The sequence below is a fragment of the Phaethon aethereus genome, assembly GCF_964289735.1.
Source record: "Phaethon aethereus genome assembly, chromosome: 2".
Taxonomy (NCBI): domain Eukaryota; kingdom Metazoa; phylum Chordata; class Aves; order Phaethontiformes; family Phaethontidae; genus Phaethon; species Phaethon aethereus.
Window position 1 is genome coordinate 154,789,660 of NC_138582.1, and position 14,722 is coordinate 154,804,381.

Here is a 14,722-nt window from a genome sequence, read left to right on the forward strand (position 1 = left end):
AAGCAGATGGGAAAGAAGTGACAGTCACATTAGTTTTTCAGAGTTGTACAGAACAAGCTTGCTGCTCAAGCAAGTAAACGCAGAGGAGGCATATTTTGTCATCTTTCTAAACCTAGCAAAAGAAACTAGAGTTGACTGAACGAAGTTCAACGGGAGAGTGTTATGAAAAATACTTTCTGTAGTGAACTGTTCATTTGGAATGTTGGGATGTTTTGAGATGCAGTTACAGTTTTTTCTAGGAAGAAACAAAAGAAAGGTATCAAAAAATAGATAACTAGAGGTTACGTTACCAAAATACGTAAGTGAAAATGTAAATATATTGTAATTAAAGCTGAAATCCCTTTACTGATCTCCTCTAAATTTCTAATTCTGATAGATGCAATGGAAAAAGAGTAAACTGGTAACTATTTACTTAATCTTGCTTTGGAATTTTTGAGCTAGCGTATTAGTCTTTGCTCTGCTTTCCAATTTGTGTAACAAATGACTGTTGTCCATGCTTTATGGAATTTGCATGTGTATTTTAAGTTTTCAGTTGACTTCCTCCTGCTGGTGGGAATTGTGTCTATTCCTTTTGCATGCTGTTCACTAGCCCTGCAGCTTAAGAAAACAACAAAATAGCCAAACAAAAAACCTCTCCTGATGTGTATGAAGGCATGTTTGTCAGTCTGTTTCATAGCTTTTGTCTCCTTCAGAGAAGAGAAAGTCAAGCTCTGCATTTCAGAAAAATTTTGCATCTTAACCGTCTATAGGAAAACTTTATTATGGAAGAAGACTAAAAAAGATAATTGTTCCACTGTGGAGGCCAGCAAAGCAAATTTGGAGGGTTTTTTAATATGCTTCTTAGATTCAAATACTTTGCTCAGAGATGTACATGACAGCAAATGTTCTGTATTTGAAAAAGTCTTCGAGTAACAGTCCTGCATGAGGGTGATTTATGTGGCAGAAGCATCAGGAATGTCTGCCCTATGTAGGACAGCATGGAGCAGCGTCTCTCTCTGGCACTGAGCTAACTCCAGAGCATAACTGTATCGGAGCAGAGCTGTGCCAAAACTAATTAGTCCTGCTGAGATGCAGAGTTGATTAGCCTGGGCACATGGCATGTCATCCGGCGTCTGGAACCTGAACTAATTTCTTTCCCCAGTGCTGCGTAGTACCAAGTCAGTATGAGTCTTTTCATGGAGCCCTGACACAATGTCATGTTGCATGCTGCACATACACACGTTGTTGCTAAAGACGTTGCTGTTCACGAGCAGTCATTTTGTCCTTGGATGGAATAATCCATCTGCAGCAAAATTATGGGGTGTTGTTGCCTTCCTTACCTGTCTCTAGTCTACATTTGTAGAGCACTATATTCATATGGAAGCACACCTTTGAAGAATTGATGTGATTAGACTGATTTTGGGAACCGATGATTTCAGAACTTTTAAGTCTGTTTTTTGGTTTTGGGTTTGTTTTTTTTTCTTCCTCCCCATAGGTACAACACGAAAGTGGAAAAATTACTCCCCTGTCAACTGCAGTTGCAACATCGGTTTCAACGATGGCATCTACCCTTTCTCCATTGTATGCTGGAGACCTGCACGTGAAGCCAGCTTGTGATGGAAGCATGAGTGCTGCCACTAGAGCTGATTTGAGATTCCACTCTTCAGCACAAAACTCGGACTCTTCAGGAAAACGCACGCAGAAGTCAGAACAATGGCAGCCCTCAATGGAAGTGCTAGAAAGCAAAAGAGCATCAAAGAAGCATGAAGAAGAGAGAAAGAGGTTTCTAGCACATGAAGCTAATGAAATGACAAAGTACAGCTCCTTTGAGGAAGAAACCACACATCCTGTTCCTGAAAAAACAGGAGACCACCATAAAGAGACAATATACAGCTTCCTGAGGAAGGGCAGCATGGAACTGTTTAGTTCACAAGCACTTTCTCAGCCTCTTGAACAGAAGGAAGTTGATACTGGCATGCAAGGTAGATGGGAAGTCAAAGAAGGCCAGTCCTTTGAAGAAAACATGGATTTGGAAAGTGTTATGAAAAGCAAGACTTTGCAAAGAGGTGCAGTATATACTCGCTATTAGTGTAGTCTCTTTCCTTATTCAGCAAATGGTGGTATTTCTCTAGTTTTAAACACCTTGATTTCAAACATTATCAAGGCTGGTTATGTTTGGTTTTTTTTTTAAACTGGCTTAAAAGTAGAGAAATACCTGTGAAATTTTTAACAAATATAGTTTTCTTTTTGTTATTCTTTCAATTCTTCAGCCCTTAAAGATGGATCAATTTTATTCAGATTTTCTTACTTTGAAAGAAATGGTATTATATGCTGAAGCTAATATTTATCCTTTCCTCTTTTGCCCTTGCCCCTGCCTTCCAAAATGCTGAACAAACTTAAACTTGCTGCCCTGGGTCAAGTGTCTGCACTCAATGGTTGCCTTCTCATGCATATATAGTTATGTATTAACTACATATATACATATATAGCTAATAGCGGGTAATTTTCAGATAACTATTTTTGCAAAACTACTATTATTTTCTCTTCAATGTGGTGATAAAATATAAACCAAGTGATTCTTAGAGCAATTACATTTCTATATGTACAGCATAATTCAAACTTAAGGATGGGTGAGTTTACTTATTAAACAAAGTGCTTTGGAAATAATGAGTCAATTTGGTCATTGCATAAAGCCTTCTATTCTGTTGAATTTAGAATGATGCTGTATTAGTTTTCTGTTTTATTATGATGGGGTACAGGAGCACAGTACCCTGTAGTGCTAGGAGCATTTTTGTCTTCATCCTGTGAAGTTAATTTATTTTTAATTTAATTGTCTTTGAAGGCACGTGGGGAGGAAGGTATAGTTCTGCCTGTATTGCTCAAAAGCAGTGTCTGTTCTATCCAACTAACTTTCAGTGACTGCAGGAGAGACGGAGACTGGGATAAAACAGGAACGGTCGTGTATCACTGGGATGTTGTGCTTGTAAAATTTCAAAAAGAAAAATTAAGATTACTTATAGTTCCTTAAGGACGACTGTAGTGGTGCATTTATTTTTCATCAAGGCAGCTTTTCCAGTGGTTTAATTGCTGCTTGAAAAAACAACCAAAAAAGCCCCCAACACCCTTCTAGAAAATAATACCTTTATTAAGCTATTAAATGTCCTCCTAGTATGCTACTTATGCATTAAACTGCTTTACCAATAAGTTAATTTCTTATTTAAATTTTGTCTGCTTTTCTTCCCCTGCTCTTTGTTCCCCTCTCACTTTCATCTGTCCATTTGTTTGCCTCTTGGTGTGATGACAGCAGCAGCAGTTTGTGCCTCATCCATATGAAGTTCAGAATTGTGTATTAAACATGATATTCTGTGGCTTCATGTGAACTTCAGTCACAAATGGCCAGTCTGTGCAGCAGATAATATTGCACGATTAATCTTTCTACTCCAGCTCAGTGAGAAATTTTTTTTCTGTTAGGGTAGCGTGTGATTTGAATATTAAAAAACAGATTTGCTGCTTCAGTGTTAGCAATGTAAAATATGTTTGAGAATAGCACTAGGTCTAATTCAGCACTTCTCTTTTGAATGGGCAGACCATGCTGAGCCTACTTCTGAACTCACCAGCACATCAGCAATGAGGACAGTTTCACAAACTGCAGCTGCGGCATCCTGTAGACTGCAGGAGCTCTCCGAACAATTGGAAGGCAAATTTTATAAGAATTCCTGTGAGGTGTTTTCTGTTGGAGAGAACAAAGCACAAACAACCGAGGATGTCCTTGATAATTCCAGCAAAACGATGTCAATTAAGGAAAGGTACTTAAATTTCACTTTTTAAAATTATCTCTATAAATACAGTTATTAGACTGATGGTATAAAAAGAAGCTTTAAACTTGTTTCTGAAAAAGCTAAGCAGTGATTATTAGGCTTTAGTAGATGTCAAATACTAACAGCAGAAACATGCAGCTAATCTGACATGCTTATAAAGCAGATGGTGGTGAATGAGAATTACTGCTCAAGAGAATGTATTAATCTGATTTTGAAAGAGCCACCTGAATTATCAATAAGTAGTTCAAAAAATGAAAGTTGTAAAAAATACATACGGTAGTTAGATTTATACTGATATACTCAATAAACTTCCCCATGTTCTGCTTTCAATTACAACAGGTATAATGTGATTATTTTTTTTAATACCCAGTTTTTTGTTGGTCTATGGGAGTCTAGTTTAAATAAACTGAGTACAGGGAGTCAGGGATAGACTCTGTGATGTTTCGCTCTCTAATTCAGAAATACATGGTTGCCATTTTGACTTCTGAGAACTTACTGTAGGGGTTTTAAAAGGGTAATAAATTGGACAGGTTTGTGGGAGTGCTAGAAATATTTTTTCCAACCCAAGATCATTCTGATCTGAAACAAAATGTTAAGTGTTCTGCGCTTCTGGGGACAGTAGGAGGTCATGGCTGAAGCTCCAATAGCTGCTGCAGTACTTGTAAAAGTCATTTTAATTTAGTCAAAACTTTGAGAGTATAAATTCATCCCAGCTCTGAAAGGATCTGGTAGCAGTCCAATGAGTAAAATTATGATTATTTGCTTCAAGTTGACAAATAGGCTTATTTTTATTTCAGTTTTTCTGCAGTGAAAGCAGAACCAATAAATAAAAATAGCTGCTTGACTAAACTTCCACTGTGTAAAAGTATTCCCTCACTTGGTGAGGTGTATATGGTATTAGGAACTCCTAACCATTTTTTTTTTCTTTAAACATTATTCCAAAGTGTGTTTCTTAAATTCATGTATTTCTAGGAGGTATGTGAGTCATCCTCATTTACAGAGCATCCCCAATCCCTGTTCTCGCCTTAATATAAAGCGGGAGTGTAGGGACAGCTACAACAGCTGTGCAATATTAGTCCCCCTTCTGAAGGATGTACGTACCTTTTTCAGTTCACTGTTGTTGTTTTGTTTAAAACAACCTTCACCTTCCACTACCCCTCTTCTGTAAATATGTTAACAGTCTGGGCAAGTAAGGTTTAAGACCAGTAACTTCTGGTTTATAGGTGGTAAATGATCTTCCTTCCCTGATCCTGGTGGGAGAGAAAGAGGTTGGAGGGAAGATCCAAGTATTAGCAGCTGTTTCGGTCCTAAGTTAAATGCTTCAGTTGAGTTGATCTCTTGAGGAACTGATGTTAAAGACTGTCAGTCACACTATCTGAAATTGCTTTTGTTAGGCCTCCAAGACTGTCTAGTCAGTCCCAAAGCTGACAAAAGTAAATACCTGCTCTCTTGTCAGATTCCACAAATGTCTGTAAATGTCAGAGCTGGTATCAAAATGTTTTAGCCTTCCAAAATACCACAGTAGTCTACTTCTTGGCACAGAATTAAAAAACTACAACTAGTCTTTTTCTTTTTCTTGGCTGTAGTTGATGCCAAGTATTCATAAACCTCAAAGAACGTTTCTGCTAAAGATTAACTATTACACTTTGGATTTTTTTTTTTTTCTTTTACATTCACTAACTTCATCTTTGCATCCATTGGATTTTTCTGGCTCTGTCAGACATTCTTTCACCTTATGGAAGAACAGCTTTTCCACAGATGTAATGATATTTGGGCAGGATGCATGCATGCTGGTTTGGATGAAAGTGATTTTCCACAAAGACTCACTTCACTGAACTAATACTATCCTGTGGAGTGAGCGCATGCCTGGCATTTTCAGAATTACCTATTTCATACAGAAGAATAAAAATCATGATTTTTCAAGGAAAAGACACCTATCCTCTCTTCTGCAAACACGCAGCTTGAAGGTGAGAGGGAGCAAAGACTCTTTGAGTAGTTTTAGGTAGCCAGGGCCAATCCACTGATATATAATATGAGTGATGGAAACATTTTTTTTTTTTAAATTGTCTTGCCTTCAAGAAGAGGAATGTCTTGGAGGACTTCAAATGAAGCATACATTGCATGTAACTACCTGTGATTGTGCATTTATGGAGACCAAAGTTGCTAGAAGGCCACCCTATCAGCTCCACTTTAGAAGTCAGCTGCATGCGGCAATCACCATTTAAAAAAAACTACAGATAGCCCTAATTTCAGGTGGACCTCTTACCATCTTTCATTCCTTCTCAGGAACAACCCAGCCTAAACTTAATTTTCAACCTTTTTTGGTGTAGGACACCAGAGCAAGACTTTCTTATGCAGACTAGTCCCCACTATAGTAAATTTATGCACTCTCTAACAGTCGGCTTCCTTTTTGTAGTTACTTATCTCATATTGGCCTTCAGGATTTGTAATTTAACTGAAAGGAACTGGTCAAGTGCAGCCAATGGAGTATGTGTGAAAGCCTAGCCTGTGTCCAGTTTAATCTGTCTCAAGGCTAACATTTAAGCTATTGCCACAGAAGAAAGAAGTGTCATTTTTGACATTTTTTGCCAGGATTTTTGCCAAGGCCTTTCATACAACACCCCTTGTTTAGGAAAAACCTTTGTTTAAATCTTGTTTCTATTTCCCTTCAGTATTAATTGAACATTTTGCCTTCAGCTGTGAAAGCCTTTGCTTGGAACCCATCCTGACACCTCTGGGATGACGATCATTCTATCTTGATGGCAAGATATTCTATCTCAGTAGCAGGTGCAAGAAGGATACAGAGCAAGCTATCAAAGATGGGCAGATATATAAAAAGCTTCTTTCTTTCAAGAAAAGAGTAAAACTGATTTTTTTTCAGATTGTAAAAGGAACTTTTACTTTTGGAGGCAAAAGCAGTATAAATAAAACTCTGAAAGTAAATAAAGAATGATTATTCATTATTTAGAGGTATGCAATGAAACTAGCAGGCAGCAGGCCTTAAACAAGTTCAAGGGTTAGGCCAAATAATTGCCTTATTTTTGCAGACTTTCCAAAGAATCAACTGCTGTCTACTTTGTTTTAAGCTACTGGGCTGGTGAGGTTGCTTCTGTGAACCAATTCAGTAGTTCCTGTATCTTTAGTGATACAAAAGGGTGCCCTCCAATTGTTGCTGAGCCAGGGCAGTCTGAGTTTATTGCTGTTTCCATTGTTCGAAACAAATGCATGGCGTTAGGTTTTACACAGCGGTGAAGTTTTCAATGGCATACTGGGCATACATATTTCTTCAAGTGGTGATTTCATTGCTCAAAACAGACAAATGTGTGTTCTCACTCTAGGAACAATTTGTTTCATTGTATGTATAAGTGAAGAGTGGAGGGCTAGTATGAATCCATGCTAACGACAGAGGAGAAAACAAAGTCTCCAGAGACACAGAAGCATTCTTAGAATTACAAATTTTTCTCTTCCTGATCAGCTGAGCTGTTTGAGGCAAAGGTCTAGGGCAAATACTCTGTAGTAGTGTCAGGTTTAAAAAAATAATAATTTTTTTTCTGCCTGCTACACTGAGCAGCTATAGATATTTTTAAAACCAAACCCACCAGGCCAAAGCTGATCAAAATGCGTTCCAGCTTCAATTATCACATCATTTCTAAGCAAAGCTGACCTGAGAGAACATAACTACTGAAGGTAATTCAACTGCATGGTGGCAATTCAGTCCCATCTTGGTCTCCTCCACAGTTTCACACATGCATGGATGCACTCCAGAAGATTAGTTCTGGGCAGTGAAATCTTGTATATGTTCTGGAAACTGACCATGGCCTCAACTCCTTATTGTGAGTCCTTCTCACCCCTACTCATCCTGTGCTGTGAGGTATGAAGCAACCAGGAAATGTGAAGCCTGACAGTGCTGCCTGCTGGGGCAGGAAGAGAAAGAAGTAACTGCTTTCTTGAATACTAACATTATTACTGCCATTGTATTCTGTGGATTTACTGTTTTCTGCATTCTCAAGTTTTTCTCAACTGACTGTCTTAGGACCAGTTGGTCATCTTTGAATAGGTCAGTAGGATGGTTGCACCCCCTGGACTTTTTGCAGGAAGCAGCTGCCTGAAACTTGGCTTCTGGCTAGACATATTTGGTCTTACCTCTTCCTTCTCAGAATTTCAGGACAAGACTTTACTGTGAGGGTAACAGTAATCGCCTGTCTAAAAAGGAATCTCTGTATCTTGTGGTCAAAATAGGTTGCCAACACGTTAACTACTGAACCTCTTCAAATATTAATAGGGTTAAGGGTTTTGTATAATCCTTACTGAAATGTCCTAAATTAAAGAAAGTTATGTAGTAAAACTTGATTCAACTAAAATAAAAATTTAGTGGACCAATGCAACTGTTTGCACAGGTACTGCAGATATACATTTTATGGAGTACTAAGAATGATTTCTGAAAGCTAGAAAATTCATACAAATACAAATTTTGGAGGAAGGGAAGCTGAAGATCATGCCTGTGTAGACCTTGTGTTCCTAACTGATTTCCCCTACACCCAAAGCTATTCACCTCAGGGTTTGTTTGGACAAATAGGTTCTAATTCTAGAAAAATAAATCTACATGCTGTTCCCACCAAAGCCAGTCAGTATCCCTTTGTGCTACATTCAGAATTTTGCTCAAGACTAGGAAATAGCACTTTTAAGAGATCCTACTTCCCTGGGATTATTGGTAATCCACACTTTAAATATAAGACATCCTTTAAATGAGTTGAATCTTGCAGATAGATTTCATAGGTATCTTACAGTTAGCACCAAATTACTAGTGCATTGGTATTACTGATTTGTCACAGCAATGCCTGAGCTACTCAAGGAGACACTAAGTGATCCCTAGGAGTCTGATAGTAACTTCAGTCACTGGAATTGTAGTGAAAGCAGTGACTGCAGAGTTGTCATTTGATGTGCCTGATGAGACCTAATTGGTGGGTGCCTGCTGAATAGACCTCTTTTTTTTTTTTTTTTTTCCTTGGGTTTTAAAGAAAATAACTTTTTAATTTTTTTTTTTTTTTAGTGAGTTCAGTACAGACCAAAGGTAGGATTCATCTTACTAACTTTGGACATCTACAGCATAAGCATCCGAAGCTGAGCTAGTCACTATCCATGCTTTATCGACAGAATGGAGGGAAAAATCAATGATTAATGTGTATATATATGTCTGCTTTAGGGTGATCTGTGTTGTACCTTGGTCTCCCTTGAGTATATTGGCAATTTCCACTGAGTACACAAATTAACCAGGGTGCCTGTCTCAGATCTAGATGTCTGTGTTTTGACAGATGATTCCCATTCAACATGTTCAGTAAAGACTTGGTGTTTGTTTGTGAGCTTTGTGTATGAAATGTAAATAACTATAGTTAATAGTTAATAATCAAAAAATTAATTTTAAATTTTCTTGAATGCAGCATTAGTGAAACAATAAGGGTAACTTTTGAGGATAGCGGGAAGTACAGTGTTTAAAGCTACCTTTTGGCATGTTTTTTCTTCTAGGTTGGCATTGCTGAAGAAGAGTGGTGAAGAAGATTGGAAGAGCAGGCTCAGCAAAAAGCAGGAGTATACAAAAGTGTCTGTCACTGATCGTAGCGCGCAGATGCAAGAAGTTGAGCAGCTGTTGAAGAAGGTAACTCTATCCTTGTTTGGAAAAAACATCTTGCTTGAAATGCTTCAGCTTTTTGAAGATGCATCCAACTAGACAGGCATGCCTAATATTAGCTACTGGCTCCTGCTGTTCCTCTTGATGTCAGGCTTGTTTAAAAAACAATTCTCCAAACATGAGAGCTGTTTAAACAAGAATGTCTTGGGACATGTGATATTGGTTACATCAGCAGATTATGAACCAGTAAGTGGGCCTGTAAGGCTTCGGGAATGTTTACCGGTATAATGATTTAAGCCTTTTTTCCCCACAGTGGGCTTAAGTCTTTAAGTTCAGGTGTTTTCTTTAGTATGAATGAGCTTGTAAATCCTAAAGCCGTATTGTCTCTGTGCATAAACTTTATTTTGAGCAGCAATTTTTGGATCCTAGAAATACTGAGGAAATGCAGGTACCAGAGCATTCATGAGCCATTTGGCTTTTGGTTATCTTGCATGGTCTTTGGTTTTTGTGGCTACATAAATCATCTGGACAAGGATTTTATCTGTCTTGTCAATGTTAGTGAAGAGACAGGTACCTGGGTAGAAAGGTGTAGAGGAAAGGGAAGTCCACATTGTTAGCACATTCTGGCTATGTCTATACATGAGTAAGTTATGTTGCCCAGCAGGAGTGCATCTGTAAAGCAGAATGATCACTGATGAGGACCTGATATCCATGCCACGCTTACTTATTTTGCTTCAGTGACGTTTTGCTTCAGGCTAAGTTTAGTCTGCTCATTTGGCCTGACTGCCTGTTAGCAGTCATGATGTTACATGGGAATCCAGGGGTGCGCTTCAGGGCTTGGTTTCATCCAAAAGTCTGTGCATTCTGCAATGTCAACCAAAGCACAGAAAGTGAGGGTGACTGAAAGATTTGCTTCAAAATGGACTGTTGATTCAAACTACAGGACTAATGTAGACTTGCTTCCCTTCCGAGTCTAGTATTTTGAAAATGACAGTGTCAGATAAAATAGGCTGTTTTAAAAGCCTTTCATTTTTGAAGGAGTGTTTTCACAGAGGACAAGTTAAGATAAAATTTGTGTTACAGATTTTACTAGTGGGGACAGCAGTCTTTGGATCCAGTGATTTAGTATGAAAATGCTGCTTCTATTAAATAGTATAGGCAAACAAAGACAGAAAGTCTTCTGTTCCATCAGTATATTACAGGTAAGGAGTTGTTACGTTGTCCATCATTATTGAGGATAAATCTGTGCCTGAACATGTGACTCGTCAATGGTTGTTGTTAACTGTACAGAAAAAACAAGAAAGCTGGTTTTTTTGCAGTTTGGTTTATGGGTTTTGTTTTGGTTTTACCCTGTGGACTTGCTCAAAAATCCAGTTGCTCATCTGAAAGATGTCCTAAAGCAAAAATAGTTTCAGCGAGGAAAGCAAAATTGCAGTCACATTTTTAACAGGCTAGTCTTCAAAATGACAACTGTTGAGATCAGATAACAAATGTATTCCAGCTAAAGACAATGGGGTTGAGAAAAAGCTTTAAGCAGCTGCCAAGATTAAGGCAGAGACAAAACCTTTGTTCTTTCTCCTCCCTCCCCAGCACCCATATCCTCCCTGCTGCGTTACCATGTGCAGCAACTTCACTCAGTGTAGCACAAGTTAGGCTTTTAAAGCAAGTAAGCGAGCATGAAGTGCTTGAAGGGTACAAGCTTTGAAGTGACAATGCTAGCAGTGGGAGTTTGTGTGACACTGGGTCACCCACTCTGTTGGCTCATGTTAGCTCTTGGCTACTTAGAGTCTAAACCAAAGCATTTGCATGTCTGCCAATGGGTGAAATCTTGGATGTATAAGAAAAAATGTTAGTCTTATTAGACACACAACTCCCTGAACTGTATTGGTATTTGTGATGCTGAGTCATTATGTGATACAAAATAAATAATGTAAAGCTTTGCTAAGTTGACCACACTGCTTAAAACACACCATGTCAGCTGCCTTAAATCTGCAAATACTATTATTGATAATTAATCAATGTGATGGATATTATCCATTGAGGACCATGAAGCAGTGCACCACTGGAGTCTCTATTTGTAGAAGAGCTTTGAGAGTACAATGTACTTAATCTTAGTGCTTTCTGATGCTGGATTGCAATAAAAATGCAGGAACTGTATTGATTACTGTGTTTTGAGCTAGTTAAAATACAATTTCCACACATGGCAGTCATGCATTGACAGCAAGGGTGTGTAAACTTCTGTCATGCCCTGCTGGTTCAGAATAATGCCTGAAGTTTTTAGTTGCAGCATGCCACTCCTGTTAATGTAGTCAGACAGATTTTTAGGTTTTCTTTTGTGTGTGTGTCTGTGTCTTTTAAAGGGTTATCAAACTTATTCTGGAGATTTGGTTACTGAAGCATAGCTGTATAAAATAGAAGTTATTAGAGTAAATTTCTTATAAACCAAAAGTTGAAAGTCTCATACCCTTAATGAAATAATTACATTCTGTAGTGCTGTTTGGTCACTTATAGTCAAAATGCTTCTGCACAGTTTTCTGCATGGTGAGATATTTCTCTAAATGTGTTATACTCATTTATGTGTAGGCTAGACTGTAGAAAAACCATAAAATTCATGGAAATGCTGACAGAGCAACCTCAGATGGGGGTGGGGGGAATAAGGAATTAACTCAGGGAGGTACAGATGAGGTGGGAAGTTGAGATTTGCTTCGAGGTCCAGCATCTGTTTTGATGATTGCTGCACATAGGAGGAAAATTTGTTGGAAGCTGCAAGACTTCTTAAATTATTTATATGTATGGTAAAACATACTTGGACAGTTCAAAGAATAGCTCTAACACCAGGGGAACAACTGTATACTGAGGAATGTCTTACTGGGGGGGGAAAATCACTTTGGGAAAAATATTTTGGATTTAGTATGTTTGTATTCATCATCTTAGGCTGGATGGAAGACTTCCAGTTTGTTGTTTTTTTTCATGGGCAGAAAAATTAACTAACTTTAAAATCTTTCCCTAGTATCAAAGTAGTAAGACTTGCTGGAATGAAAATTCCTATTTTATAGTCAGCCATTTTTAACAGAGTCCCTGATTAATGTGATTACCAGCTGCATTGCAGTCGCATTAAAGCAGTGAGTGACATTTGAAATGCACTTAATTCTTACAGCAAGTTCAGCACTGGTGTTAAAGGCTAGGGCTGAACAGTCAATTCAAAATTACTCGGAGAAGAAGTATGTTTAAAAAAAAAAATCTTAAAGAGGGTAAGGCCTTAAAAAGTGACCTTTAGGCAAAATACGAGTCTCTTGCTGTGGTAATAGTTTTATCCATTTCATATATGGCATCCACCAAGTGCTTGTATCGAGTTCTAATCAAAGCTGAAACTGTAATGACTAGAGTGGCTCAAAATGGAACCTAATGAGCTGCATTTACACATATTCCACATTTGCTTTAACCTATAGAAAGGAAGAAGAATTATAGATGATAAAGCCATGTCTAATCAGCTTTGGGTAAGCCCAGCTCTGAGGCAGGGGTTATTTGTAGGCTTTGTTTGAAATAGTGAACTTGCCTTTGCTGAGTGCTATGGGCTTAGCAGTTCCCTCCAGATGGCTTTTGAGTATCCCAGTTTTAGTAAGCATTCTTTCCTTTCATCAAGAAAATAGATGGCTTGTTATTTAGCAGGGTTTGATTAAACTTGCAGCAGAATTATTCACATTGTGGTTGACAAGGTTCAGCAATTTAATGGTGCATGAAAACAGAGACATAAAAACTATCAGCGTATGAAAAGTGTATCTTCTGGCTGTGCGGTTTCATTCTGTGTTGAGTTACAGTGATATTGTTACTAACTTGTTTAATTCCTGCATGGAATGGCTTTGGTAAACATGCTGTTGTATTATGAAAACATTTTTGATCTCTGGCTTTCCAATAAGGAAAACATTTCTAGAAGATTAAAAGATTCAGATTTATTTCATTTTAAGAAATTAGTGGAAGATTAGTTATTTCCCCCACTTCCATTTCTGATAGCCCTGTTCTTTTCTAATTCCTTTGCTTTGCTTCTGTCCTTGTCATAGGAACCTGTATATGCTTCTACTTACTCTCCCGTTATACCCGTTCTCCATAAATTTCATCCTTTTCTACCTATTAATCAGGTGAGCAAAAGTCTGCACAATTTAAATGCTCAACGATTTCAAGTAAGCACATTTTGACAGGGTTTTTTTACATAGGAAATTAATAATCCTCTTAACTGATTAACCAGCTTAGTAAATGCTGCTTTAAGGAAACACAGTATTATGCCACTATGCTGTGTACTGTTCTTCAGTATACATTCTGCTAGTGTTTCTCTTATGGTTGCTTTTCTAAAAATTCTGTATCTGTTAGACTATAGGTGAGAAAGTGAACGGAGGAGACATTATTGTATTCACTGTAACACTGAAAACTTGCAAGTTGTTAACAAGGGTATATAAAAGGAGCGATATGTAACTGCAGAGCATTTATTTTCAAATAAAATGCTGCGTACCCTGACTTCTCTGTAAGTAATGCGCATATACAATGTAAGACGTAAAATCATCTAATTTATTGACTGTAAAAAAACAAGCTGCTGTTGTTCAGAGGTGACTTTCCTATAGTGCTTTTCCCTAGTCCCTGTCTAAAGGATTTTTGCCTTGGCACATCCTGCTTCTGTTCTCTGACTGCCCCGTCTTCCTGCTTCTCTCTCTCTTTCTTCCTTTAAGGTCTATAGTGCTAGTTTGAAAGAATCAAGCTCTCTGATTTCTGATGAACGTCATCCTTGGAGATGGAAGGTGAAATGCTGTACAAACTTCCTATTTAATTAGTGGAGGGAGGAATAAGACGGAAAACCACATCCAGATCTAAGATGCACATTCCCAAAGCAACTTGTCGCAACAGAGTTAATGTTTCCTTGGGAACAGAGTTCTGCTGCTGTTCCAGTAACTGTTAGAGAAGCTTCAAGTGAAGTGCTCCTCAAAATCATGTCCATACCTGTGCAATTCCATCACAAACAATTTGAAGAACTTACTTATGAAGAATTAACAGATAATGAGAAATGTAAACTTTCTTCAGCTAGAGCTACATAACAAAGTTGTCTTTGAGCAAAAGTAGAATGCTGGTTCTCGACCTGAGCAAACAGTACCTGTTTCACGTGATCAGAGATTAAAAAAAGCAAAGGCAGGAGCAGGCAAATAAAAAAGTTGAAGAAAAACAGGAAAAAACAAGGAGAGTCTCAATAGATTTATGCAAATCTAATTCTGCTTTATTACACCTCCTTGTCCCTTGCCTCCCAGCTCAGATCTGT

At 38.0% G+C, this 14,722-nt stretch overlaps 1 protein-coding gene across 1 annotated transcript in view; it reads left to right on the forward strand.

The window, feature by feature from the left end:
- SVIL (supervillin) overlaps nucleotides 1–14,722 on the forward strand; it is a gene marked incomplete at its 3' end in the record, with an annotated part of 74,323 nt that overhangs the window by 30,119 nt on the left and 29,482 nt on the right. The window contains exons 15-20 of the mRNA XM_081996294.1: nucleotides 377–400; nucleotides 1,475–2,045; nucleotides 3,566–3,785; nucleotides 9,321–9,450; nucleotides 13,482–13,559; nucleotides 14,142–14,210. Coding sequence (XP_081852420.1) covers nucleotides 377–400; nucleotides 1,475–2,045; nucleotides 3,566–3,785; nucleotides 9,321–9,450; nucleotides 13,482–13,559; nucleotides 14,142–14,210 — 1,092 coding nt within the window. The remainder of the gene's footprint in view (nucleotides 1–376; nucleotides 401–1,474; nucleotides 2,046–3,565; nucleotides 3,786–9,320; nucleotides 9,451–13,481; nucleotides 13,560–14,141; nucleotides 14,211–14,722) is intronic.